This window comes from Nerophis lumbriciformis, linkage group LG19 (genome assembly GCF_033978685.3).
Source record: "Nerophis lumbriciformis linkage group LG19, RoL_Nlum_v2.1, whole genome shotgun sequence".
NCBI classification, from domain to species: Eukaryota; Metazoa; Chordata; class Actinopteri; order Syngnathiformes; family Syngnathidae; genus Nerophis; species Nerophis lumbriciformis.
This window is the reverse complement of record NC_084566.2, coordinates 21,336,601-21,361,783: the sequence shown is the minus strand read 5'-3', so window position 1 is coordinate 21,361,783 and position 25,183 is coordinate 21,336,601. Positions and strand designations below refer to the sequence as shown.

Here is a 25,183-nt window from a genome sequence, read left to right as displayed (position 1 = left end):
TATATATATATATCTGTGTGTGTGTGTGTGTGTGTGTGTATGAATAGATATATGCAGTGTTGGGCAGTAGCTTAACTATCACTCTTCAGAAGGTCATGGATTTGGTTCCTGGTCATAGTTGAAACTATGGTTAGGTTTTAAAAGTAAGTTTAAATAATGTTAAAATTGTTTGATATGCAAAACTTCAGCATATTTATAAAAAAAAGTGGACTGTTCCAAAATCATGCTGATTGTCAAAGATGCTAGATAATAAAACATGTGATAGTTGTACCTCAACTGAAAGCTTTTGTTATTCTGGAAATTAAATGTGTTGCTCAAGGAAATAGTATCCATATGGTGCTGGAATTCACATGATTTCAGCCTTTCAAAGCTACTCTTGAACCACCAATTTTTGACCTTGGTATTTCTGAAATCCTGCCTGTAGCTTAGCTACATTTAATCAAGAGTAACTTAAATGATAAATGGGTTATACTTGTATAGCGCTTTTCTACCTTCAAGGTACTCAAAGCGCTTTGACAGTATTTCCACATTCACCCATTCACACACACATCCACATCCACATCCACACACTGATGGCGGGAGCTGCCATGCAAGGCGCTAACCAGCAGCCATCAGGAGCAAGGGGTGAAGTGTCTTGCCCAAGGACACAACGGACGTGACTAGGATGGTAGAAGGTGGGGATTGAACCCCATTAACCAGCAACCCTCCGATTGCTGGCACGGCCACTCTACCAACTTCGCCACGCTGTCCCCACTTGTAGTTTAGTTTACTACATTTGTTTGCCTATATATATATATATATATATATATATATATATATATATATATATATATATTCAATGTGTTTTCTTTATTTTCATGACTATTTACATTGTAGATTGTCACTGAAGGCATCACAACTATGAATGAACACATGTGGAGTTATGTACTTAACTAAAAAAGGCGAAATAACTGAAAACATGTTTTATATTCCAGTTTCTTCAAAATAGCCACCCTTTGCTCTGATTACTGCTTTGCACACTCTTGGCATGCTCGCAATGAGCTTCAAGCACACCTGTGAAGTGAAAACCATTTCAGGTGACTACCTCTTGAAGCTCATCATATATACATATATATTAGGGCTGTCCAATGATTAAAATATTTAATCACGATTAACCGCATTTTGTTCATAGTGATTGCGATTAATCGCAAATAGGTATAAGTTTTCATCACTAATAAGTGTGCACGAGACAGATCATTTTTTAAAAGGGTTGGCTTCATATTGTTGATGAAAATGTTTCAACCTATTAATTAATACAATTTAATATTAAGCCTGCCAATAATTCTGTAATTGAAGACTCGATCAGAACATGTTATAAAATAATTTTCACAATATTTCAGCCAGTCAGAAAAATCCACCCGCCCTCATATTCTTAAACTGATGTACTAGCATTTCTTAAGGTGCAAATATCACAGAATAACATTACAAAACATCTGACAAAGCATGATTGTAGTGTAAGACATTTTTATTTTGTTAATGTCAGAGTTTCCCATAAATTACCAAAATACCTGTGGCGTTGGGGCGTGGTCGATATGATGTCATTGCATGATTTGCTATGATGCATATGTTCTTTAAAAATGGATGTGGATATACATTTAAAACAAATCTGATATTATTAAGTGTAGTCCATCCATCCATTCATCCATTTTCTACCGCTTGTCCCTTTCTGGGGTCGCGGGGGGTCGCTGGAGCCTATCTCAGCTGCATTCGGGCAGAAGGCAGAAGACATCTTGGACAAGTCGCCACTTCATCACAGTATTAAGTGTAGTATTATTAGCATATATATTGTTCTTACATGATATCGTTATGTTCTATTTTTCAATTGTTGCTGCTTATTGCGCTGTTGCGCAATGTACTTTGTTGAGAATTGTATTTTATTTTATTTATTTTTATTTTTTAGGGATTTCTCCAATTCTTTTAGTTACTTTTTCCGTGTTAAAAACGATTGGCAACAAATCCTGCATCTATTTTTTTGGTACGTCCACAACAAGAACGCACTGCCTCCGCTATCCCAAATATTTATTACTGTATTATGTTGTTATAGAAATGTTTTTGCAGTAATTGAGTGGGCGGGACTAAAGCGAAACACAGGAAGTGTGTCCATTATTCATCCCACCAATCAGCTTCGAGTTTACAGGGACGTCGTGCCTAAACAATAAAATGCATGCAGCAAGGCCGACGTAGCTCCAAATACTTGGCCGCGCCGTGTACTTTCTGTTGACGTCAACTATATATTATTGTGGTTATTAACTTTAAGGCGGTGACACAAAATGAGCGCTTACAAGTTTAACCCGCTTTGAACCTCGTTGAGACGACGTTAGCTCGGCAATGCTAGCTAGTCTCTGATGTGTTCACTCGCGTTAGCTAGGTGTTAAACGTAGCCGAGTTAGCCAATATTGTGTGTTATAATTCGAGCGATAGCAGTCGAAAGTTGCAGTAGGGGGTGTTTTTAGCTAAAAGTAATCTAATGTTATCGGAATAATTATGTTAAACAAATTTAGCGGTGTTCATTACCGATAGCCACTTGACGTGATTGTAAATTGTAAATCTGGCATTAGCCTAGCTTCAACGTCGAGTCTCTCAGCAAACTGGACAAAACATTAGATCTAGTCGGCTTTAAGTCGGGCGCAGCGGGTTCGCTGACCCCACAGAAGAAAATGAAAAAGAGGAAGGAGTTAAATGCCCTCATTGGACTCGGAGACAGCAAGAGGAAGAAGGCGAAAAAGGGCTCCGGTCACCGGCTTCTACGTACAGAGCCGCCGGACTCTGAGTCCGACTCGAGTTCGGAGGACGACGAGTTCCATAACATGAACAGTGGAGCGAGCTTTGGGAAGTGAGTGATGGCTTTCGTGCATTGTATACGTTATAGGTGCATAAATCATTATACTAACATAATTATTAGGGCTATAGTGAAAATACAAAACAGTCGTAATTTAATTTGGGTAAATATGTGATTTCCCAAGATTAAACTCGTAATTTCTAGGGGGCGTAAAACTATTTGACGTGAATGAACTGCGAATTAAGTAATGATCTTACAAGAAAAATCCAGAATTTTCTTTCTTTAGTTTATTTCGAACATGAACACACAGCATAATACATTGATTGATTGAGACTTTTATTAGTAGATTGCGCAGTACAGTACATATTCCGTACAATTGACTACTAAATGGTAACAGCCGAATAAGTTTTTCAACTTGTTAAAGTCAGGGTCCACGTTAATCAATTCATGGTACATCTCACAATTTCATATCATTTCACTTTACATCATGTCCGAAAAGGAGTAGGAAGAAGCAAAGCTTATTTAATCCTACACCTTTCCCACTTCAGAGCGTTTACAAATACATACGTTAATTTACTGACTTTATTTGTAGCACAATGACATCCGTGAGTGATTAATACAGCAGTTTTTGTAATAAATAATTAAGTCGGTCATGATAAACATACTGAGATGAAGAATGCCTCATTTTCAATAGTTTGTAGTTTGTAAGCACTATTAATTTGAACAACTTCTTAAATTGGATCATATCAGTACATTGTTTAACTTCTTTACTTAATCCATTCCATAGTTTAATTCCACATACTGATATGCTAAAGGTTTTTAGTGTTGTACAAGCATACAAATGTTTTAAATTAGATTTTCCTCTAAGGTTATATTTCTCCTCTTTAGTTGAGAAGAATTGTTGTACATTCTTGGGTAGCAGGTTATAGTTTGCGTTGTTCATAATTTTAGCTGTTTGCAATTTTACCAAATTATCGAACTTCAATATTTTTGACTCAACAAATAAAGGGTTTGTATGTTCTCTTTATCCAACATTATGTATCAGTCTAATTTATCTTTTTTGTAACACCGTTAACAAACGAAGCGCTCATTTGTAATTATTTCCCCATATTTCTACACAATAACTCAGATATGGTAACACTAGCAAGCAGTAGAAAATATGAAGTGATTTTTGGCCCTGATTGAAATGTTTACAACACACAAATGTAATTTACAAAAACAAAAATGGGTCAGATAATGTATTTTGAGAAGAAACTCACATTTCTACAAGAGAACCTACATCATGGGTGTCAAACTCTGGCCCGCGGGCCATATTTGTAATTTCGCTTGGCCCGTGAGGTGATATCAAATTAACACTAGAGCTGGCCCGCCGATTATATACAGCGGCGGTGCCGCGGTACACCGCTAATTCTCATACTTGCCAAACCTCCCGGGAGACTCCCAAATTTCAGTGCCCCTCCCGAGAATTGTAACGTCCTCTTTTCGTCCAGTCCAACTAGTGCTGGCTCAGTTACATAATATGTGCGGCTTTGGCACGCACACAGAAGTGAATGCAACGCATACTTGATCTTCAGCGATACAGGTTACACTGAGTGTGCCAGTGAAAAAACCTTTAACATTGTTAGAAATATACGCCACACCGTGAATCCACACCAAAAAAGAATGACAAACACATTTCGGGAGAACATCCGCACAGTCACACAACATAAACACAACAGAACAAATATCCAGAACCCTTTGCAGCACTAACTCTTCCGGGACGCTACAAGGTGTGTGTATGTGTGTGTGGGGGGCGGCGGGATTTGGAGGTAGCGGGGGTGTATATTGTAGCGTCGCAGAAGAGTTAGTGCTGCAAAGGGTTCTGGGTATTTGTTCTGTTGTGTTTATGTTGTGTAACGGTGCGGATGTTCTCCCAAAATGTGTTTGTCATTCTTGTTTGGTGTGGATTCACAGTGTTGCGTATATTTCTAACAGTGTTAAAGTTGCTTATATGGCCACTCTCAGTGTAAACTGTATCGCTGTTGATGAAGTATGCTTTGCATTTACGTATGTGTGCGTACAGAAGCCGCTCATATCTTGTGACTGGGCGGGCACATTGCTAGAAGGAATGAAAAGCGGACGTGACGTCAGCTCGTAGAGGACGTTAAAAGCAGTGCCTGTAAGGCACGCCCCCAAGACTGTGGAATACGAGATATAATGACTGATGAACACCTTCGTTCGATAATGAGGGATGCCTCAGCTCAAAGCCTGAGCCCCTGACAATGAACTTGCATCCAAGTAAAGATGGCAGGTATCTGGCTTGGGCACATCAGATTAGATCAGTGTGTTGCAAACTGAGCAGTTTAAAGTCCTGAATGGTTGGTTTATTCATTATTTTATTTTCAAATGTATTAGCCTGTGGAAAAAGTTAATGTTGATATTTACCTCAGAAGGCTGCAAATAGAAAAGAGGCATTACATTTTTATTTAAATTGTATTTGATATGCCATTGATATTTTTTAATTATTATTATTTGAAACTGGATTTTGCATGTTACTATAAAGTTATATAAGCCTTGCTTATTCAATATTTAATGCAAAACTTGTTTGGGTCCCTATCAAAAAGGTTAATTTGTTCAACCTTGGCCCGCGGCTTTGTTCAGTTTTAAATTTTGGCCCACTCTGTATTTGAGTTTGACACCCCTGTCCTACATCAATGTTTTTTAAGAATGTTTTTTACAAGAAAAACATTTCAATGTTATTATTATAATATGAGAATAAGCATGCAATTCTATTGGAGAAATACTATTAGAGATACAGTTGATTCAACCAGAATAAAATCAGTAGTTTTTTTTTGTTTTTTTTACAAGAATAAAGTCGTAATTTTAGAAAAATGTACTAATATGAGAATAAATACAAGATACAATACGTTATAGTATTGATTTCACAAGAAAAAAATAAATGTTCCCTCGATTGTCAAGAGGGTTATGTCCAGAACCCGGTGGTGGATTTATTTGTTTATTAATATTATATGCATTTAAAGTCTTAGTAAGCCCTCCACACTGCTTTTACACATACTTATAAAGACTTCTATGCTCTTAATACCCTCTAAAACCTATGTAATTTTAACATGAAAACTTAATGGTTGCTCAATGGTGCTTTAAAAATCTGCGATGTTCTGAGGCTGTAGTAAGTGAACTGCGAAGTGGCGCGAGGGAATTTTGAGTAAAAGTTATGATAATAGAAAACGTTATTTATCCAATATTGTGCAAATGTAGTTTTTTTTAGGTAATTTCTAAATAAATTTAACAAAATCTCTAACCAAAAAAAATCTGAATACCGTAATTCTACAAAAACAAAGTCGTAGTTTGACGAACAACACGAGTCATAAGTGTAGTGTGAATTATGTTTATATAGCGCTTTTCTTGCGACTCAGAGCACTGTACATAGTGAAACCCAACTTTTTACTCTTTAAGCTAATTGTAAACCATTGTGGGTGGCACCTTGCCCAAGGACACAACGGCAATGACTAGGATGGCAGAAGCGGGAATCAAACTTGGAACCTGGCACTGCCGCTCTACCAACCGAGAATATAGTTGTAATAAAAGCATAAACCTGCACGATAATGATGACTGTTAAGGATCTTTTCAAGTTACACTTTTGAAGTGGTTTAAACAAATATTTAATGATGTATTTCCTAAATAATATATAGCATGCCTCCAGAAAGAGAGAGACACGAGCTGCTGGTCTCTGACTGTTGCGTTTAGGTTTTTGTTAAAATATGACTTTTTTTCCCATCCTTTTACATGGCCCTAATAGTCTTTCATGGTTTATGGACCCTGGCCATTTTATGAAAATGTATAATCCCCACGGCGCAGCAGGCAAACCACTGAAAATATCTCTTTGTCATGAATAATTAAAGGAGCGTTGCAGTGTGTCTAATGTTTCCAATGTTTCTCTGCTTGCAGAAGAAGCTACAGCCAGTGCTGCGCTGTGTGCTACCCCTTGTTTCTCTTCATCATACTGGCCGCCTGCGTCATGGCTTGCGCTGGACTCGTTTGGATGCAGGTTTCCCTGAAAGAAAATTTCGACTCCATGAAAGAAAGATTGCACAGCAGTACGTTGTCTTGTGATCATAGAGCTGGCCAAACTTTGCACCCATGTAACATTGCTGTCAATGTGTTGTTTTTTGTTTGTAACAGTGGAATCAAGCCAGAAAGCATCTTCAAGTGAACTACCAAAACTAAGTGAGGACTTGAAAACAGAAGACAGAAAGCTTGATGACATTGAGAGTGGGGACAAGGGGCTGGGCAAACTTTGGTCTAACTTCACAGAGATGAACAGAAAAGTCAGTCAACGTCATGCATTTGCGGTATTATGAAGCCATAATCAATAATGTGTCATTGTCCTCATGCAGATCACTTTGCTGGACTCCGCGGTAAACCATTTAAAGACCAACTTGAAGTCGGCCTCCGATTTAATTAGTCTACCCACTACAGTTGAGGAACTTCAAAAGGTAAAGAGAAGTCTACTCATTGTACGTACAAGACACAGAACACACAAAGGGGATACAGCACAGTACCATATTTTTGGACTGTAAGGCACAATTAAAATCCTTTCATTTTCTCAAAATTAGACAGTGCGCCCAATGTACGTTTTAATTTGGGTTGTTCTGACCGACCTAGTTGCAATTTTATTTGGTACGTGATGTATTTATAAGTGTGCACCCAACGTACGTTTTAATTCGGGTTGTTCAGACTGACCTAGTTGCAATTTTATTCAGTACATGGTGTATTGATAAGTGTGAGCAATAGATGACAGTCACATATAAGAGATACGTGTGGATTGCAGGTTGACGGCTGTTCAATAAATGACGCTAGCAAGTACCCGTAAGCAAACAACACCAAAACTTGGATGTTTGATTGACAATATGGAACATTACACACAGCGCTCAAAAATATGCCAAAATGTTTTAGTACGACTTTGGTAAGCTATGAAGCCGCACCACTTGATAAAAGGCAGAGCATTACCCCTACCATAGTCATACGTACTGCACTTCAACGTATGTGTATTTGTATGGTGTGTGTATAAGGACGCCAGAATGGCACCTATAAAGAGACATTATCTGGCGTTTTTATTCGCAATATAATGCAAAACCAACTTTTCCTACCTATTGGTACTTGTTGATGTGTATTTGGGATCTGCATAAGTCTGGAAAATTTGTGCGCGTCCGCCATTGCAGTTCACGCCAAGTCGGTAAGGTCCTTTTTTTTCTATCCTCTTGTTGTGGGCCATTCATCCTCCGCTGTTGCCATTTCTAATATAAAGTAGCTTACAGTTCTTATAATATCTGTCAGTAGACTCGCTATGGAAGCGCTAAAAACTACCGGTACAACAAAGATGACGTGGTGCCACATAAATAAGACCGCCCACAAAACTTTGCATCCTGAAGAGATGGTCAGAAAGCGGCCTAAATATGGTCTGTATACATTATCTATAAACATAATCTAACATTTTGACCAAAGAACCACTATTACATGTTATGTAGACCACAAGGAAGTGTTTTAAATGTAGAAAAGAATCATAGCATGACCCGTTTAATGCGCCTAATAAAATACACCTAAATAGACCCGCTCATCGGCAGTGCGCCATATGACCTCGTCATGTCCGTTGTGTCCTGAGCAAGACACTTCACCCTTGCTCCTGATGGGTGCTGGTTAGCGCCTTGCATGGCAGCTCCCTCCATCAGTGTGTGAATGTGTGTGTGAATGGGTAAATGTGGAAGTAGTGTCAAAGCGCTTTGAGTACCTTGAAGGTAGAAAAGCGCTATACAAGTACAACCCATGGTCCGAAAAAATACGGTAATAAAACAATTAAATACAAGAACTTAATGAAAATATTAGCAATTTATGGGAATTCATCGTAACCATAAAACAAGGGCCACTTGTCAAGTGACCAAACACATATAGGTAATTCACTTCTCATGTGTTTTTTTCCTAATTTTCAGAGCGTGGCTACAATTGGGAGCACACTAACCAGTGTGCAACACGACGTGAAGACTATGCAGACTGCCATCGAAAGCCAGAAGAAGTCAGACGACGGGCTTAAGGCAACAATGGTAAATTTAAGGCAGTCCAAAAATATTTAGTACGCCTCCCTTCACAGCTATTGCGCTCCAATACAGAAAGTATTATTGTAGTGTTTAACTCCACCGCATCACTTTGAAGGCTGTTTTGAATTGGTAGTTAAATCAGGTTACTCGGGGATCTCATAAGTGCACAGGTGTGCCTAATGTACTTTCTTTCCGTCTTGATGCAGTGCTGATTGAATACAAATTCAACGTAAATACCTCTGCATTTTTTGCAATTCAGTTCAGAATCTGACGATTTTCATGAAAAAGTATGTGATCGCTATTGCCGATTAATGCCTTTTAATGCCGATCACAAATACCAAACCCTTTTGCTGATACGTTTTTATTTTCAGTCCCCCGGCTGACAAGCACAGAGCAGCTAATTATGTGTCTCTATACACAGTGTGGACCAGCTCCCCCAAGTTACTAATAATCACATCAATTTCTGCAAATATTCTGCATGTTTTTTAACATCCTAGGTATCATTATTAACTAACTTTATCACTGGAGGACAAGGCTCAACATAGGGCTGGACCGTTAAAACTATATCAATATATATCCCGATAGACATTATAATGGATATCAATATAAAATGTGTTAGATAAAACATTTGGTAAATAGATATTTTTTGGTCGGAAGAAACCGGAAATAATGAAACCTGGTTGGTTGCATGGACAAAGGCTCTCGCCGTCTGGTCAGCTAACAAAACAGGAAGAGTCAGTGAACAATGGGAGGAACACGTTAAACAGCCAATCGCGTAACAGTTTTAACTATCAAGTTTGCGCCGTCTCGCTTGTCAATAAAACAGGAAAAGTCACCTCGACAGTATGGGAGTTTTTTGGACTTTCTTAACCGGACTGTAGTCTTTCACCGCGGTCATCTTTTCTTTTCTCTAATTGGATGTAGAGAAACAACAGGTAGGAACTACAAAAGTGCAGGACTATATAACTAAAATATATTAAAAAATATAGCATATATGCTACTTTAAAATAATAATTTGGTCCAATAATATTTAAATGATAATTACTGCATAAGCATAACATAATTCAATTCCATTATCAAGTAAGAATAACACACCAAATGAAAAGTTACACAGACCACATAACTTCATGGTAATAAACCATGGTTTTGATACCAAGGTTAGTATCAGTAAATGATCGATATTAGAGTAAATATGTCTATATCTCTATCGTTTTCGCTAATGTTTACAAACTCTGAATAATTCCCTGGACACAGGAGGACTTTGAGAGCAAAAAACAAAGGATTTATATGAGTAGCAGATAGTAGTTTTTGATTTTGTTTAGTTATTGTATACTTTTGACTTTGTTAAATACAAATAATTGTATGTAATACATGGGTATACGGAACTAGCTTAAATACTCTGTTGATATTGTTAAACTGTCAATAGCACTCACCATAAATAAATAGAAAAATGTACAGTTAATACATGCAATCGGTATCGGCACATATGGATAATCAGAATCGGCAGCATAAAACTCTGATTGAAACATCCCTACTCATAATGTTACCTTCTGAATCTCATGTGGCCATGCAGCTGCATCCTTAGAAGCTTGAGTGTCTATTTCGCCGCCATTGTGCATGTAAGTTCATTAAGATGACTGGCATTGTGTGGCCATGATGTTATTTTAATGAAATGTCAGATTTGTTGTGGCTCAAATCCAAACCATAAACAGCAGTGAACTTTGCCGCTGCCGTTTTTGTTTATTTCGCCACTCTTGTGCAATGTATGTGCAGTGGTGCAGATTCCCCTTGAATGAGCCACCCGGTAAAGCCGTCACTTCTTGGCTCCGATGTGCCTGTGTTTCATTCATAATACACGTAATGTGCCAATCAATTTCAGGAGTTCAGAAGCTTCCAGATTAAAAAAGTAGGTCATACATTTGAGACTTGAAGCTTTACAAGTTGGCTTTGGAAATTGAAGTGTTTTTTTTTAACCAAAGCCTCAGTAGTAATAATGTTTTTTTAGCTGTTTGTTGACTGAGATCTTTAATATCTTATGACTTTGGGGAGTGTGAGATTGAAATGGATCTTGTGATTATAAGTTATTTGGTAAATTTGTAGCGCAATTGCGCTATTCTTGTTTTGTCTGAAGCGAAAGGTTGAAAATAAGGTCTAGTTTCAAATACATTTTTAAACTGTTTTATCCTCCAACCAATTAGCGGCCTTCAGCATTGATATTAATTTTTCTATGGGTCAACTAGAACGCCACGGCTGTGGAGACTTCCACCAAGGGCAAAAATATAATCAAGTTGCATATTCTTCCTTTGTAGGCAGTGTATTACTATGCAATGGTACCTGAGTTTTTGTTCAGGTCAGACAAAAACTGAATCGTAAAAAAACTAAAGCAGTTTTTCCCTTAAGAAATCATTTAAATCCAACTATTTCTTTGCACGCACACCAGAAGTATTGAAGGGGAATTGTACTATTTTTGGAATTTTGCCTATTGTTCACAATCATTATGAGGGACAAAAACACACCTCCTTTTTTTTTTTACGATTTTAAAGTTGATTAAAAAATCGCTTGAAAGATGCTGCCATTGGGAGTCACCGTTGTAGCCTTCGTCCAACCATTTTATACCGGTTGTCCCTTACGGGGTCGCGGGGGTGCTGGAGCCTATCTCAGCTGCATTCGGGCAGAAGGCAGGAAAGCCCTCTAAAACAACTTCAAAACCCTCCAGCAACGTTTTATGTACACAGTGCAAGTCTATATATAATGTAGTAACAGACACGTTCATAACAATATGTAATATGTTCAATATTTACAGTATTTTGATCATTTTCATTAATTCCATAGTAGCGCACGTCTGACTTCTGGGAACAAATGTGTGTTCCTACTTACGTAATCAAACACGAGTGTGTTTTCTAATCATTGCAGACTTGGTAACAGACAACGAAGATGACTATTTCTGGACAAATGAGGATTTACAACCTTATACTTTTGAAGCTAAACATACTGCTACTTATAGAAGCGAGCACAAAGGAAGAGTGAGACGTTGGAGCAGACCAAAGCCGGGAGAGGGGGATGAAAGCGATGTTGACGCTATAAATAGGGAACTTTGAGCCAAGCTATTTCGACATAAATGGATTGCTTACCCAAAATCAACAGGAAACGTCCCCGGCCAGCTAGACCAGACAAACAATTGTCCATCGAGTGAGTCGCTTTAAAATCGATCATGATACACGCAGCACGCCATGTGTGTTAGTACAACGGCATTCGCTGTCTGGCTAGCTCAGCTGTGTACAAACAGAACATGAAATGTGGGCTAATACTTTACATATACTGTATTATAATTGTTCATGTTTTTCAGTCAGTACAAGCTGGTGTCGTAACACAGTGTTGTGCATTACAAACCCAAATGTGTTTCGTGTTGTTGTAGAAGCTATCTTATCTCGCTCTAGTTACCTTTTACGGCTAATGCCGAAGCATGCCGATGTGTTACTACGATAGAAAAATTGTTTCTTGGTGTTCGCTCTTACAATAACAATGTCGGTACACCTTGGTTATTATACGGGTTATGGAACGTAAATGAAGTATTGATGGTTTTTGAATGCATTTTATAGTGATTTAGAGGTACAATTGGCTGCTCCCATTAGCTGCATTGCTAGCCACCGTGAACGAGACGATTTTATACACTAGAAAGCAAAAAAACAACGTTTGTCTTGTCTGTCATTATAATTGTGAACGATAGACAAAATTCCCCCCAAAAAGTGCAGTTCACCTTAAACACAGAACACATAATTATGGTTTTAGCTATAGTTTTACGTGCAGAAAACAATGCAAAATAATGACAAACAAAATGGATAGATAAACATTTAACATAAAATGTCCCTTTATTGAAGACTTTTGTTGGTAAAGACGGCGATAAGCAGAGTGGGAGGATGGGTTGGCATCGCTTTTGTCCGTACTTTGCTACGACATCTTTATTGAATTCGATAAGATTTCTCACCGTCTTTATCAAAGTCCTGGCATTGCAGCTTTGCTTGGGCCCCATATTCATACTCAATTTTAAAAAGCACAAAGACAAAATTACCATCATGTGGAATTATTTGCTCTGTAAACTGATACCCAGTTGAGGTGTGAAAACACACAGATTATTTCATCATCGCCATGCAGCATGTGACATTCAACATCAATGTACAAATGTTCAAATATCAATTATTTTCCATTACAGCAAAAGCATATTAACACAACCGCAGCACCTGGAAAGTTAGTCAGAACAAAAAAAGTGGCCCAAATCATTTTAAGGGACAGATAGTATTGTAGCGTCTAGTCGTCTACCGGGACGTTAAGGATGACAAGGATGTGGTCGAATGACTATCGCTTTATAGCTGGGTTGCATATGATGTCATGTCGTTTTTCTTCCACGCGGCTTTCTTCACATAATGGTCGACCAGCTTAAGCTTAGAATTGAAACAAATGAGAGTGAGTGTGGAGTTTAAACAGAAAAGGCCGTTTTGCTGTTCTGTTCTTGGGAATTTCAGTCGTTCAAATAAAGAGATAGGAAAGAGCTTTCATAGAGTTCCGTAATAAGTCGTTCATTAAGGTGATAAACTCAGGGAAAAATGGAAAGCATGTCGAAAGAAATTGCTCTTAAAGGGGAACTGCAGACTTTTGGGGAATTTTGCCAATCATTTACCATCCTTATGTAAGACAATCACGTTTTTCTTTTTTTAATGCACTCTAACTAGTAAAAAAAAAATAGATCAAAAGTCAGCTTACAATGAGGACTATGGGAGTCGTTCTATTACACCTACAGTATAAAGCGCTCTAAAACACATCCATCAAGGTTTTATATACACGCTGTAAGTATATATGTAATGTAGTAACAGGGGCATTCATAAAAATGTAATATTTATGTATTTTGATCATTTTAAGCGTACGGCGGCGCAATAATTTCAAAAACGCATCACAATGTTCACTTTTTCCTTCGACAAGATCACTGATTCCTACTTACTGCGGTATTAATGAGATTCTACAAACATAATAAAACATCACTTACAGTATTAATAAATATTGTTATAGTCCCGTTCCACCTACAGGACTGGAGTGCAAATTATTCTAATATAGAGTGGTACCTCGGTTTTTGTACGCTACACTAATCGCATGATTTGGTGTTTGACAAACATTTATAAACTACATTACTGTATGTTTGATCAATATTAATGTGTATATAAATACATTTAAATTTGGGGATGATTGTGGGAAGTGGTAAATATGTAGAGAGAAAAAATATATAAATATATATATATATATATATATATATATATATATATCCATCCATCCATCCATCTTCTTCCGCTTATCCGAGGTCGGGTCGCGGGGGCAGCAGCCTAAGCAGGGAAGCCCAGACTTCCCTCTCCCCAGCCACTTCGTCCAGCTCTTCCTGTGGGACCCCGAGGCGTTCCCAGGCCAGCCGGGAGACATAGTCTTCCCAACGTGTCCTGGGTCTTCCCCGCGGCCTCCTACCGGTCGGACGTGCCCTAAACACCTCCCTAGGGAGGCGTTCGGGTGGCATCCTGACCAGATGCCCGAACCACCTCATCTGGCTCCTCTCTATGTGGAGGAGCAGCGGCTTTACTTTGAGCTCCCCCCGGATGACAGAGCTTCTCACCCTATCTCTAAGGGAGAGCCCCGCCACCCGGCGGAGGAAACTCATTTCGGCCGCTTGTACCCGTGATCTTGTCCTTTCGGTCATAACCCAAAGCTCATGACCATAGGTGAGGATGGGAACGTAGATCGACCGGTAAATTGAGAGCTTTGCCTTACGGCTCAGCTCCTTCTTCACCACAACGGATCGATACAGCGTCCGCATTACTGAAGACGCCGCACCGATCCGCCTGTCGATCTCACGATCCACTCTTCCCTCACTCGTGAACAAGACTCCGAGGTACTTGAACTCCTCCACTTGGGGCAAGATCTCCTCCCCAACCCGGAGATGGCACTCCACCCTTTTCCGGGCGAGAACCATGGACTCGGACTTGGAGGTGCTGATTCTCATCCCAGTCGCTTCACACTCGGCTGCGAACCGATCCAGTGAGAGCTGAAGATCCTGGCCAGATGAAGCCATCAGGACCACATCATCTGCAAAAAGCAGAGACCTAATCCTGCAGCCACCAAACCAGATCCCCTCAACGCCTTGACTGCGCCTAGAAATTCTGTCCATAAAAGTTATGAACAGAATCGGTGACAAAGGGCAGCCTTGGCGGAGTCCAACCCTCACTGGAAACGTGTCCGACTTACTGCCGGCAATGCGGACCAAGCTCTGGCACTGAGCATACAGGGAGCGGACTGCCACAATCAGACAGTCCGATACCCCATACTCTCCGAGCACTCCCCACAGGACTTCCCGAGGGACACGGTCGAATGCCTTCTCCAAGTCCACAAAACACATGTAGACTGGTTGGGCAAACTCCCATGCACCCTCAAGGACCCTGCCGAGAGTATAGAGCTGGTCCACAGTTCCACGACCAGGACGAAAACCACACTGTTCCTCCTGAATCCGAGGTTCGACTATCCAGCGTAGCCTCCTCTCCAGTACACCTGAATAGACCTTACCGGGAAGGCTGAGGAGTGTGATCCCACGATAGTTAGAGCACACCCTCCGGTTCCCCTTCTTAAAGAGAGGAACCACCACCCCGGTCTGCCAATCCAGAGGTACCGCCCCCGATGTCCACGCGATGCTGCAGAGTCTTGTCAACCAAGACAGCCCCACAGCATCCAGAGCCTTAAGGAACTCCGGGCGGATCTCATCTACCCCTGGGGCCTTGCCACCGAGGAGCTTTTTAACTACCTCAGCAACCTCAGCCCCAGAAATAGGAGAGCCCACCACAGACTCCCCAGGCACTGCTTCCTCATAAGAAGACGTGTTGGTGGGATTGAGGAGGTCTTCGAAGTATTCCCTCCACCGATCCACAACATCCGCAGTCGAGGTCAGCAGAACACCATCCCCGCCATACACGGTGTTGATAGTGCACTGCTTCCCCTTCCTGAGGCGGCGGATGGTGGTCCAGAATTGCTTCGAAGCCGTCCGGAAGTCGTTTTCCATGGCTTCCCCGAACTCCTCCCATGTCCGAGTTTTTGCCTCTGCGACCGCTGAAGCCGCACACCGCTTGGCCTGTCGGTACCTGTCCGCTGCCTCAGGAGTCCTATGAGTCAAAAGAACCCGATAGGACTCCTTCTTCAGCTTGACGGCATCCCTCACCGCCGGTGTCCACCAACGGGTTCTAGGATTACCGCCACGACAAGCACCAACTACCTTGCGGCCACAGCTCCAATCAGCCGCCTCGACAATAGAGGCGCGGAACATGGTCCATTCGGACTCAATGTCCAGCACCTCCCTCGTGACATGTTCAAAGTTCTTCCGGAGGTGGGAATTGAAACTCTCTCTGACAGGAGACTCTGCCAGACGTTCCCAGCAAACCCTCACAATGCGTTTGGGCCTGCCAGGTCTGTCCGGCATCCTCCCCCACCATCGCAGCCAACTCACCACCAGGTGGTGATCGGTAGAAAGCTCCGCCCCTCTCTTCACCCGAGTGTCCAAAACATGAGGCCGCAAATCCGATGACACAACTACAAAGTCGATCATGGAACTGCGGCCTAGGGTGTCCTGGTGCCAAGTGCACATATGGACACCCTTATGTTTGAACATGGTGTTTGTTATGGACAATCTGTGACGGGCACAAAAGTCCAATAACAAAACACCGCTCGGGTTCAGATCCGGGCAGCCATTCTTCCCAATCACGCCTCTCCAGGTTTCACTGTCGCTGCCAACATGAGCATTGAAGTCCCCCAGTAGCACGAGGGAATCACCTGGGGGAGCACTCTCAAGTACTCCCTCGAGTGAATCCAAAAAGGATGGGTACTCTGAGCTGCGGTTTGGCGCGTAAGCGCAAACCACAGTCAGGACCCGTTCCCCCACCCGAAGGCGGAGGGAAGCTACCCTCTCGTCTACCGGGTTGAACTCCAACGTACAGGCTCTGAGCCGGGGGGAAACAAGAATTGCCACCCCAGCCCGTCGCCTCTCACTGCCGGCAACGCCAGAGTGGAAGAGAGTCCAGCCCCTCTCGAGGGAACTGGTTCCAGAGCCCTTGCTGTGCGTCGAAGTGAGTCCGACTATATCTAGCCGGAACTTCTCCACTTCGCGCACTAGCTCAGGCTCCTTCCCCCCCAGCGAGGTGACGTTCCACGTCCCAAGAGCCAGCTTATGTAGCCAAGGATCGGACCGCCAAGTGCCCTGCCTTCGGCTTCCGCCCAGCTCACATCGCACCCGACCTCTATGACCCCTGCTATGGGTGGTGAGCCCATTGGAGGGGGGACCCACGTTGCCTCTTCGGGCTGTGCCCGGCCGGGCCCCATGGGGACAGGCCCGGCCACCAGGCGCTCGCCATCGTGCCCCACCTCCGGGCCTGGCTCCAGAGGGGGGCCCCGGTGACCCGCGTCCGGGCGAGGGAAATCTGGGTCCTTGTTTTTTATTATTCATGGAGGTCTTCGAGCCGCTCTTTGTCTGATCCCTCACCTAGGACCAGTTTGTCTTGGGAGACCCTACCAGGGGGCATAAAGCCCCCGGACAACATAGCTCCTAGGATCATTGGGACACGCAAACTCCTCTACCACGTTAAGGTGGCAGCTCAGAGAGGATATATATATATATATATATATATATATATATATATAAATTCTAATCAACCAGAAATTGCCAGACCGCTCTCTGCAGACGCAGACCCCTAGGGGTCACAGACCCCTAGGGGTCACAGACCCCTGTTGAAGACTGCTCTGTTTTAAGGTACCAGTATAATGGGGAACAAGTTGCCTCTATATTGAAGCTATTATAATTTATATCTGATTTATGAAGCAAAAAGACTTACAAAGTTTGTGAGTACATATATATCATTAAAATAATGTAGCGGAGCTTCCCGAGCCATTTTGAGAGTCAATGAGCAAGCCAGTCACGTGATCCGTGACGTAAAGGCCAGAACCACAGATCCCTTCCCCAACAACAACAATGCTAATCAAGCAAACTTTGTGAGAGCCAACAATGATTACTTTGGGAAGAATTATGATCCAGAACCTTATATTTTTGAGCCCGAACACGAGGATGATGAGCAATACGTTTTAGAAGCCGAGTGCAGCTTTATTGAAACACAATAACATTGCCAGATGCTAAACATACAAACTGATCATAATAAACACTTACTGTACAATTTTCGCTCTCGCTGGGATGCCGACGAATGGGAAGCTCGCATAATCCCGTTTAGATGAAAAATCAATCACAATCCTCACGAAGGGTTAAAAAAAGTTGCCCCAACTAGCGTCTGTTTCGCCATCTCGGATATGTCAAAGTCAACCAGCTTCTCGGTCCATGACCACATTTGTCTACTACCAGGTGAGAGATGCATGAATACCGATCTAGAATTAACTATTACCAAGTTTAAGACTAAACAGAAGCAGCCGCCGTCTAAGTATGTCAACAATAGCAGTGTAAGCTAACATTAGCTCACTGGTATCAATGTGCCGTGAAAACAGACCGTCTATGTTGGCACTTACAGTATAATAACAATATCGCTCTTATTTGGTTACCTATCCGCGACAACATGTAAATGGAGTACTGTTAGTTTCTGGATGATCTTTAAGGGGGTTTTATGGGCGCAATAAAGGACCCTCGATCTGTTAATTCAATTGTCTATTTACAATTTCAAATACATAAAAAAAAAAATGACAATCATATGTATTCTTGTCATACATAAGGATTGTGAATGATAAACAGCACATCTCTTTCCATTTTTTGGGTATTTCCAGCTTGACTGATCTGATTATATGGTCAGAGTGCAAGCGTTTCTCTCGTGGCGTCATCGGACCCCCCAAATCTATAACTGCCGACGGCATTCGGAGCGGAATATTCTAAATGACTGACTGAATTTGTGGCATTTGGTGATTTTTAGATTGTATTTTCACATACGTTGCGGATTGTAAATACAATTGGATAGAAATTATTTTAAGAAAAAATGTGCATATAAAGTCAACTTATTTTTCCATTATACTGGTACTTTAAAGTATATGTTTTCGTGTGTAAATGGTTTAAGTAGTGTGAGTCTTGTTAGTTACAAATGCTCACAATCTGGTGTTGTTTTTCAGTGATGGACCACATTTTTGGAGCACATCAGCTTTGGTTTACATTGTCTGTATTTGCAGACCACACCACTAGGGAAACAGAACAGCAGTAAGTTGTGTTTGTGATAGGACCTAACTGACCTGAGGAAAGCAGTGAGCGAGGCCAACCAGACTGAGGTGCTGCACCACACGTGGACCGACGAGCAGATCCACATCCTCCTGGTGACAATCGCAGAGTTGCAGCAGAGAGTAGCGTCGTTGGAGAAGGGCTCCAAACAAAACGTCAGTCATATTGCCCCAGAGGCTGAACATTTTGGCTAAGGATTTCAGTAGAGTTGTTTGGTGTTATAATGATTGCACACGATAATTGCGACGAGTCAGAGCCAGGGAAATTCAAAGGTATCGTTTTCAAACTGTAAGGACCAGCACTACTTTTAGCTCATTGAAATTAAAGACAAGAATGTTTATGAAACAGGCACGCTATGTCCAGGAAAAAAGTGTTTATCCACATCTGCTTGAATGGCACCTCACATCAACACATGCCAACATAACACGTGCTGCTGCTGCTAACCCAAACCCAAGCCCAAATGCAGCCACTTTTTTAATCACATTCATCACATTTTGGAATTTGGATTAATCACAAGTGATTACTCGCTTGCATAATTAAAATTAGCTTAAGAAAATAACCCTATATTTGTACACAAATGCCATTTATTGTTAGATTGTCACTGGGGAACATTTTTAAACCTTTTTCCTTAATGCATGTCATGTATTTGGCCAAAACTTGGTAACAGTTTATCTAAATTTATTTCAGGGTGTATTTTGGTATACAGGTGCAGAGAATTCATTGCACTACTTGAAGGCCTAATGTTCCTTTTTTTTTACCTAAGTTTTCTTTTTTCGTACCGTATTGGGTTTTGTACTTTCAATATTTAATGTTATTACTATACGGAATATTTATGTTTTATGCATTTGTATTTCTATGCATATCATATGGCACACTGTAATCTATTGAGTTCAGATAAATACCACATGTTCTAAAATACTTTATATAGTGTTTTTATTCTCCGATCAGATAATATAAACATATTTGACGTTTGAAGATGTTATCGAACCTAATGGCGTATAAAATAATGAAAGGAAAAATAATGTCACAGTTACTTTGCTAAGTAACTAATTACGCTTACAATGGGATAACTCAGTTACTGACTCAATTACTTTATGGGAGAAGCCATTTGTAACAGTAACTAATTACTTTCATAAGGTAAGATGACCAACACTGTTGATAGTTGCAGCGGTTGGCTTTTTATTTTTATTTTTTTACGCACTTGTACAACTGTTAATGTTAAATGCTATAAAAAATTATCTGAGTTACTAAGGGTTTATAATGGTCATAGTTTGACCCTGGAACATAATATATTTCTGCATTGTCCTCAACTTTAGAATACTCAAGAATAAATTAAAGGTATTGATATTTTTTAATTTCCTTTTCCAGCTAAAGGAAGCTGAATCTCATCCCCTCAAAAGCAGCAGCTTTCAACCCTCCAAGAAGATGAACGAGACAAAAACAACCATCGCGTCATCACCAGGTGCTGCTTTGTCATTGTTTTTTTTAACCAACAAAATGCAGCTTTTCCCTTCCGTCTTATCTAAAGTTATTGTCTCTCCTTTCGTCTGTCTTGACAAGATAACTCAACGCTAACTCCAGAGCCGCAGACCAGCAGACACCCACGCTTCGTCACCCCAGGCCGCTCCAAGAGAAACGCTGATGTCAAATGCCAAAAGAGGCGTTCACGTCCTGCAGTCGCATCCCTGAAAGGTACACAAATGTACATCTATTCTTTGAAAAGTGACATGTCACATCTTGCTGAACTGAGTATTTTTTGTCCGCAGGTCTGCAAAAGATCTTTGTAGACATCAGCCCTGATTCAGCGGGCTTGACTTACGAGGAGCTGTGGGAAAAACTTGGGCCATCGATTCCGAAAGCTCGCACCTTGAGGTGCTTTGACGCGGATGGAGATGAGAGGTACTCCCTGATGGAGCTGAGAACCGCTTTTGATGTGTGAGCATGTAAACCCCGCCCCCTTCCTGCCCCACAGTGAACTGCATTGAATGAAGTCTAGTAGGGTCTGGCTCATGGTAGCGGGGACTATTGGCTCCACCCCTTTTCCTGCAATTGCTGCACTTTTAGTGTGAACTGAACATTGCTCATGCTGATTTTGGATCTCAATTCTCTTTTATTTTGTTCCAGTTCAGCACAACCTCATTCCGGAAAAAATGTACCTTAAATGAATCTGTGATGTACTTTTTAAACTAACATTTTCACACCATCACTCAACTAGAGTTGCTGCACACGTTAGGTTTTTCATTCAATCATGCTGGTTTTTTTTCGTTTTCAATGCAACTCCCAACTCTCCCCTGGTACGAGAGTGACATGTATTTTATGAATGTTTACAAATGACTACTAGAAGCAGAATTTGATTTTTTTTTTGTTTAGCTTCAATTTTTACAGTTTCCAATACCTGCTGAAACACTTGATTGATCATATCAGTGTGAAACTGTATGCGTTTTCATTATTATATTTAAGGTAATGTTTTGCCTATAAACAAGATTTGAAGGGCTATGTTCACTTTGAAACACTTAAGACTTTAGAGGCTTACGTAGCAATAATAATGACATAGCATGATGACTATTGCAGTAACAGGTAGTACACGATGCACTGACATCACTCTTTTAATATATTTAACTCCATGTGTATGTTGTATTCACCCCTTTCTCAATTTATCTTATTCAGGGTGTCAGAGGAGTTAAATTTGCATTACAATCTTAAACTCTGCATTTTATGTTTTTAATTAAGATTGTTTTGCATTGCAAGTTGGTTATGATAATGTAAATATAATTTATGATAGAGCTGTAATTGTCGACTATGCAGTAGTAGTGCAGGACAATGAGCTCAGAATGCAACAGCTTGGGCCACTAAGAAGGGTGTTGGTCTCTGCTGCTTCTATAAGATTTTATGAGTGTTCTCGTGTGACCGCCAATGAATAAAGAGTAAAACATTTCATTTGTTTTCAGTTTGTTTAATACATAATTGAGAGTGCATGACATTTAATTTCAAGAGTGTGGTTTTCTTGCAGTACAAACATAATTTACGCCAATGCCCCCTTGGCCCGCCAGTCCCGGGACAGAAGTCCAAGCAGTTCTTCTTCATTCTCCTCTTCTTCCTCCTCCATGCTGACTTCCGTCTCCATGGGTTGCACCTTGTTCCTCAGCTGAAACCTCCTCTTTGCCACATCCCTTTTGTCTCTCAGGAGCTCTACTCTTCTGTAACACTCGATTTGTTCATCAATCTCGTCTATCTGTCGTTCCAAGCGGCCCTCCTCGTCATCTTCAGCCACGATGGCCTCTGACTTGGTGTTCACCTGACGTATCTCCTTCTGGAACTCTTCCCACTCTTTGTCCATTTGGTCTTTGGGTGCGTCCACGTTGCGCACCTTGGCGTCCCTTACCGGGTCGTCGAAGAAGCCCTCTGGTATCGCTTCGACTGAGCGGTCTTTCTTTTCGGTGCTTTTCTCCGGCGCCTCCGCCTTTAGAATGGAGCCCGAGTGGGAAACGGCGGGGCTGATGGGGATGGAGCTGTCGAAGAAGTCTGCAGGTAGTTCGCCTGGTTCTGCAGCTGTCGGAGCAGTGTCGTCGGTTCCTGTTTCTTCGGTCGCTTGCTTTTCATTATCATCATCATCATCATCATCATCATAGACTCCGACAAGCAAACTGATGCCTGCTGACTTTGCAGAGTCCGGCTGCTCAAAGAAATCTCCAGGTACAGCCGAGGCGGACTGCCCTTCCCCTGGCGTTGGTTTCGCCTTCTTCCCGTTGACGTCATCCTCGTTTGGTGCTTTCCTTTTTTCCGGTTGACTCTGCGGTGTTTGTTTGGCTGTTTTCAGTTGGGTAACTTTCTCCTTATGTTGCTTTCCGAGGACGTGAGCGGGCCACAGCAGCTCCGACTTCACCTGCATGTTGCACAGCACACAACTCAGATGGCCCAAACTGTTATATTTAGCAAACGGAGACTCGACACGCTTCTTGTCGGATGTTTGCCTTTGTTTTTCTCTCATCAGTCGCCGGAGCTCTTCTTGATTTACGACTTTCTTCCCTTTCTTTGAAGTCATGGTGGTAAAGAAAACAACAACAACACGGCTACTACAATTAGCTTTTCTGGCTTCTGCGACCAACCGGAAGTTATTCTTCTTTTGTTTAATGGCGGTTGGCAAGCAACCTTCTGGTGTGCATTTCCGCCACCTACTGTACCGGAGTGTGTACCGAGGTGGAACCCTACTCTATATTCTTTTATTTAACCCTGTCTTTTTTTTAAATATGTATATAATGCTTTGTAACCTACGTGTTCTGAGTGCAGTCCTAAAATATATTCCACTACTAACCTAACCTTCTCTTTCACTAACTTATTTCCTTTTCTCTATTGTATTTCCTACAATGTATTAAAACATGTCTTACACTTTCTATTTAATGGCAACAGTCACACAGCCATGTATTATGTTTCCCTATCAATGTCAATTAACCATTTAGATATGTATGTCCTAATCTCATTCTAGTAATAATGTATTCTTCCTTCCTATTGCTATTACCTCCTCTGGACTTTGTGATACTCCCTACCTTTTGTTTCCTTATTCCAATTATCTTGCCACTTTTTATTGTGTTCTATCTTAATTATGCTCTTCACTTCTTTACTGTGGTTAATCTACATTTTTACTTCTGTTTTTTTTTAAATATTTTATAAACCTTTACTTATAATATGCAACATTTACAATCAAAAAATAATAATCAAAACAACTACAAAAACAGTACAAGACAGCGCCAGGGGGTTGTAGACTCAATAAAGTAACCAAAATAGAATGCAAAATATATATATATGTAACAAAATGTAAAGCCATAGGCTCACACAAGTTCCGTAAATAATCAGAATTTGGAACACAGCATAGGATAGGTCTTTATTGTCATTGCACAAGTACAACAAAACTTTGTTTTCAGCACAAACCCGTTAAAGATTAGACAAACAAACAGTGTACAGGGTTACAGAACAGGAACGCCGATCGGTCGCCACAAGGCGCCCCGTAAAAGATGGGAAAAAGGTAAACGCTGGGGAGTCTGGAGTGGGAAAAAACCTCCATAGCAAAGCACATATACATATTACAACGTACATCTCGAGATATCTAGCAACAGGGGGGGGGGGGGGGGGGGGTCATGGTGGCAGGCCGCAGCTCTCAGGCGCTGCCCATCCTTCCATCACCCCTATGGGATTTGCGTCGAGGGCGTTGGATTTGGGGGTGGGGTATGTGTGTGTGTGGCGTATATTTTTGTGGATACATGTGTGTGTGTAAGCCTGCCGCGTGTCTCTGTTCCGCGGCCTTGATGTCATGCAGCCGATAAGTCCAAAGTCAACAACAACAGGTGTGTGTGTCCATGAGAGACGAGAAGGGAGTTTGTTGTGTCTTTGCCACATTGTCCTTCGGGAGTGTCTCGAAGCCAGGGAAACAATCCAAGTTAGAATGTTTTTTATATACGAGTGAAAATTTGCTTTTCACTCTAAATTGTCTATGACTGGTCCTCAAAATCCTGCGGGGCAGACAGTCCGATGTGATCCAAAATCACAAGAGTGTCCACAGTTCTTCCCGCATCCCCCAATCATTTGTGGCAGCTTTGAAGACTGCCAGCAACTTCCAATTTGTCGACAAACCAGAGCAACGCTTACTCCAATCAGCAGATGTCCTGTTGTCATAATTCCAAATAGGTAGTTATCTTCACGTCCTCGACTGAAAGGGTCGCCAGGCATGTGGCACTCCTTCTTCTCCCAAGAGTCTGTCGCGTATCCAGCAACAACCGCTCCGTCACGACAAGCAGGTTCCCCCAAACCCAAGATCTTGTCAATTTTGTTGAGGCCAGTGAAATAGTTCCAATGTTTAGATTTGGAGAGCAGTGCAAAAAGAGGCAACAAAAAAGTTAAGACAAGACAAGCAAGCAGGTGAGGAAAGGGGAGCGTCCACCCTCGATGAGTGCCAGTGAGAAATGGTTTTCACAGCTTTTTGGTTGTTAGAGGAAGAGAGTGTTTTAAAGT

At 41.4% G+C, this 25,183-nt stretch overlaps 2 protein-coding genes across 2 annotated transcripts; one reads left to right on the top strand and one right to left on the bottom strand.

Annotated features, from left to right (window-relative positions):
• Window positions 1–2,168: 2,168 nt before the first annotated feature.
• efcab14 (EF-hand calcium binding domain 14) lies at window positions 2,169–22,115 on the top strand. The gene is made up of 9 exons (XM_061979326.2): window positions 2,169–2,872; window positions 6,764–6,912; window positions 6,998–7,143; window positions 7,213–7,311; window positions 8,803–8,913; window positions 19,183–19,335; window positions 20,549–20,642; window positions 20,741–20,872; window positions 20,947–22,115. Exons 1-9 carry the CDS (start codon window positions 2,697–2,699, stop codon window positions 21,117–21,119), a joined length of 1,233 nt encoding a protein of 410 aa, XP_061835310.2. The 5' UTR covers window positions 2,169–2,696; the 3' UTR covers window positions 21,120–22,115.
• A 3-nt stretch (window positions 22,116–22,118) lies between these two features.
• On the bottom strand, window positions 22,119–23,316 carry znf830 (zinc finger protein 830). Its single transcript, XM_061979327.2, has one exon. It carries the CDS (start codon window positions 23,220–23,222, stop codon window positions 22,203–22,205), a length of 1,020 nt encoding a protein of 339 aa, XP_061835311.2. The 5' UTR covers window positions 23,223–23,316; the 3' UTR covers window positions 22,119–22,202.
• Window positions 23,317–25,183: the final 1,867 nt, after the last annotated feature.

Bases quoted from the DNA above. Each gene is read 5' to 3' on its own strand.
- efcab14 (XM_061979326.2), top strand. From the start codon at position 2,697: ATGAAAAAGAGGAAGGAGTTAAATGCCCTCATTGGACTCGGAGACAGC. The intron at 7,144-7,212 runs GTCAGTCAACGT...GTCCTCATGCAG, and splicing joins TCACAGAGATGAACAGAAAA to ATCACTTTGCTGGACTCCGC. The intron at 20,643-20,740 runs GTGCTGCTTTGT...TGTCTTGACAAG, and splicing joins AACCATCGCGTCATCACCAG to ATAACTCAACGCTAACTCCA.
- znf830 (XM_061979327.2), bottom strand. From the start codon at position 23,222: ATGACTTCAAAGAAAGGGAAGAAAGTCGTAAATCAAGAAGAGCTCCGG.